General features: G+C 43.3%; 1 protein-coding gene across 1 annotated transcript in view; it reads left to right on the plus strand.

Moving 5' to 3' along the window:
* abhd15a (abhydrolase domain containing 15a) overlaps positions 1–3,207 on the plus strand; it is a 13,967-nt gene extending 10,760 nt beyond the window's left edge. The window contains exons 2-3 of the mRNA XM_005720773.2: positions 109–461; positions 2,268–3,207. Coding sequence (XP_005720830.1) covers positions 109–461; positions 2,268–2,928 — 1,014 coding nt within the window. The 3' untranslated portion in view covers positions 2,929–3,207. The remainder of the gene's footprint in view (positions 1–108; positions 462–2,267) is intronic.
* Positions 3,208–3,406: the final 199 nt, after the last annotated feature.

A 3,406-nucleotide genomic window follows, 5' to 3' on the forward strand; every position in this document is an offset into this window, starting at 1 on the left:
GTGTGTGTGTGTGTGTGTGTGTGTGTGTGTGTGTGTGTGTGTGTGTGTGTGTGTGTGTGTGTGTATATAAATAAATAATCAATCAATCTGCTTTGTTTCTTTCAACAGTTGTGTGAAATGGCACTGTCCCATGGCTACCTTCCCGTGGTATTCAATCGCCGCAACCACAACAGCTGCCCACTTACAACCGTGAAACTGCAGCAGTTTGGTGATCCTGCAGATCTACGAGAGGCTGTGCGCTACATTCGCTACCGGCAGCCTGCGGGTAGACTGTATGCAGTGAGCGAGAGCTCAGGGTCGGGCCTTCTGCTGTCCTACCTGGGGGAGTGTGGATCTTCAAGCTACGTGACGGCGGCTGTCTGCCTGTCTCCTGTGTTCCGCTGCCAGAGCTGGTTTGAGAGTGGGCTGTGCTGGCCCCTGCAGGGGGCGTTGGTGCTGTACCAGAAAATATGTCTCAGCAGGTACAGAGAGGGGGGGGGGATAAGAACCAGTTATCCATAGTTTTTACATGATGTCAAAACTACTGGGACATGCCCACCTCATGGGCAAAAGTAGTCCTTTGCACTCCAGTCATTATTTGAATGTCTTCAAATTGAACTTAGCCGAAATATCAGATAGTTGCTGTGCTATCAGATGCATACATCAATGTTTATTTACAGCTGCCAGAAGGGCCAGCGACACACGCTGTTAGTGGCAGCTCATAGAAATGTTTCCTACCTGACACTGGAAAATAATCAGTCAGCTTTACTGTCATGACATGACATTAATGTGAAAAATTAATACTACCAGAACTTTTCTGGCCCTACACTGTAAATGTTCAAGTTGACAAATTGTAAGATTTACATGTAGCTTTGTTTAAGCTTGCTATGTATTACTTACCTTTGCTTTAATGATGAACAATTTCTAGTTCTTCACCTCCCAGACGGTGACATTATTTACCCATTCAGATCAAAATACATGTACCTGTCTATACTTTACGCCAGGATGACATCTTTCATCCTGGCACCGAACTGCAGGTCTAGGAGAGATATTGTCACTTTCAGGGACTTAAATAAAGCTGCCGGGTCAGAATATGGATCACAAGAGATCCAAGTAGTCTTGACTCAAGACTGGTGAAAAAAGCAACACTTTTGGCCTGCAGTACTGTCCACTATGAGCCAGATGGAGTAATGTTGTGACCACGAGAGCAGTGAGTCTGTCACATGACTGAAAAAAAACTGTGTATTGACAGACTGATAGTAAAACAGTGGCCTTAACTCCACAATATTACCACTTGGGTTTTATTTTTATAGCTTTGGCTACATTTTGTATTGTATGATGATTTATGCATATCCATATCGCAACAGCGAGTCAAAAAAAGGCAGATGATTAAATAAGTAAAATCCTTCATAATGTAAGAAGCTCGTCTAATTATTTGACTGCTAATTTGTCTTGTCCATTCTGACTTGTTCTTGGGGTTTATTGCTGCATCCCCAGAACAACAGAAGACGAGACAAAGTGTGTATTTGTCCAAATACACGGTAACATTTCAGGAATTCAGTTTTATTCAGCTTAAATTGTCAAAGTGCAGCCATGTAAGGATAAGGGCATTGTGTCACAAGGTAATTCATTTGAGCTGCTTACATGCTGTGGCTGAAATTAACATAGCATGAGCTTGTGCTATGTTTGTGTTTGTGACACAGGATGTACAAATTTGAGCTATACTAATGAGTAAAATATGCATTGTACACTCAAAGTCATGAGGCCATGTGATCATGTGGCATACACAAAGCACAACACCAAAATAAAAGAATTCTATAAATACAACTGTATGAAAATTTAAGTTTTCTTTTAATGATATTTGGTAGCTTGCAAAGGGAAGAAAAAAAGGAGCTCAATAAGGCTCCCGTTCGAAGTACAACTTAAAATTATGTCCTTTAAGACGGAAAATCGCAATGTTTTTGTGGGCCGAAAGGGAGAAGGAGACTTGTGTGACAAACAGACAAATAAGTACTCACAAACCTTCAATTGGAGAGGCACATACAATTTAGGAAACAGTCATGTCACTGTAGCAACAAATAGCTCGCTCAGTGTTGAGTCATTGATTCTGAGAGACATCGTGACCATGGCAAAGTTTCTCAAATCAAGGCCAATGAGGAGTATGAGACCCATGCAGCTCTTCAGAATTGATTTACTGTTTTTTCATTTGTCTTTGTAACCGTGTGTGTGTGTGTGTGTGTGTGTGTGTGTGTGTGTGTGTGTGTGTGTGTGCGTGCTTGTATTGATAGATACAGGACCGTGCTGGCTGAGACCCTGCAGACAGACACTCTGTTCTCCAGCCATTCTTTGCGTGGCCTGGAGGAAGCACTATTTTGTCAGCCTGGATATCCTGACTCTACACCTGCAGCACCAACAGGAAACGACTGTAGCAGCAATACATCAATTACCTGGGATGCTTACTGGGAACACAATGAACCCTTAAGAGATGTGGATGAAGTGGCCATTCCTGTTTTGAGCGTGTGTGCTAAGGATGACCCTATCCGTGGAGACGCCCAGTCCACAGTCCCCTTGGAACTTTTTGAAACAAATCCACATTTTTTTCTCCTCCTAACTGACCGTGGAGGTCACTGCGGTTTCTCCACCCAATCTGAAGGGAATGATGCTGGTGCTGTGGGTGCAGTGGGCTCCGTGGCTGCATCAAACAGAGGGATGGAGAGTCACGGGATCAACTGGAGCCACAGAGCTTCACTGGAATTCTTTAGGGCCACCACGGACTTCTTCAATGCAGAGGAGAGAGCGAAGCAGCTTGCTTCAAGGAGGAGGGGCCTGGGAGGAGCTGCAGGAGGAAGATTTTTTCGCCACCGCAGCGTCAGTACATGTAAAAGAGTGCCAGCTTGTTCTCATAATATCCATGCTATTTACAGCTGGCAGAGATCCTACACACGATGAGGAAGCTTTATGGAGATTAAAGGTACCCTGTGGAGTTTCTGTGTAATCACATTCAGCTATTCCATTTTAGTAAACCAAAAAGGGAGAAAGTTTTAACTTTTACATTCAGATACACTTTAGTCCTCAACAGAGCTGACCTTTCTGCTGGCTCCTTTGACTCGTCTTGCCTCCCATTGTTCATGCGTTGTTGTATTATACATGATGCTCGATGCACATGTAGATGAGTGGAATGGTGTAACGCCATATGTGTGTACATGTGCATTGTTGTGTATGTATGTGAACTCATAGCACTGCTAAAACTAAAAAAAAAAAAAAAAACACCACAGGGCACGAGTGACGTCTGACTTTAATGCTTCTAATGTTTTTTTTCCGATTTGGGATGTGAGGGGCCAAATTGTTCTCTAGATGTGTGGCACTCACTTGAAAGTGTTATGACAACCAAACTTTGAAAAGTGCTGGGATTGTGAAGCACTGAGTC

Source organism: Pundamilia nyererei, unplaced genomic scaffold, assembly GCF_000239375.1.
Source record: "Pundamilia nyererei isolate P.nyererei 1_Seehausen unplaced genomic scaffold, PunNye1.0 scaffold00003, whole genome shotgun sequence".
Classification (NCBI taxonomy): domain Eukaryota; kingdom Metazoa; phylum Chordata; class Actinopteri; order Cichliformes; family Cichlidae; genus Pundamilia; species Pundamilia nyererei.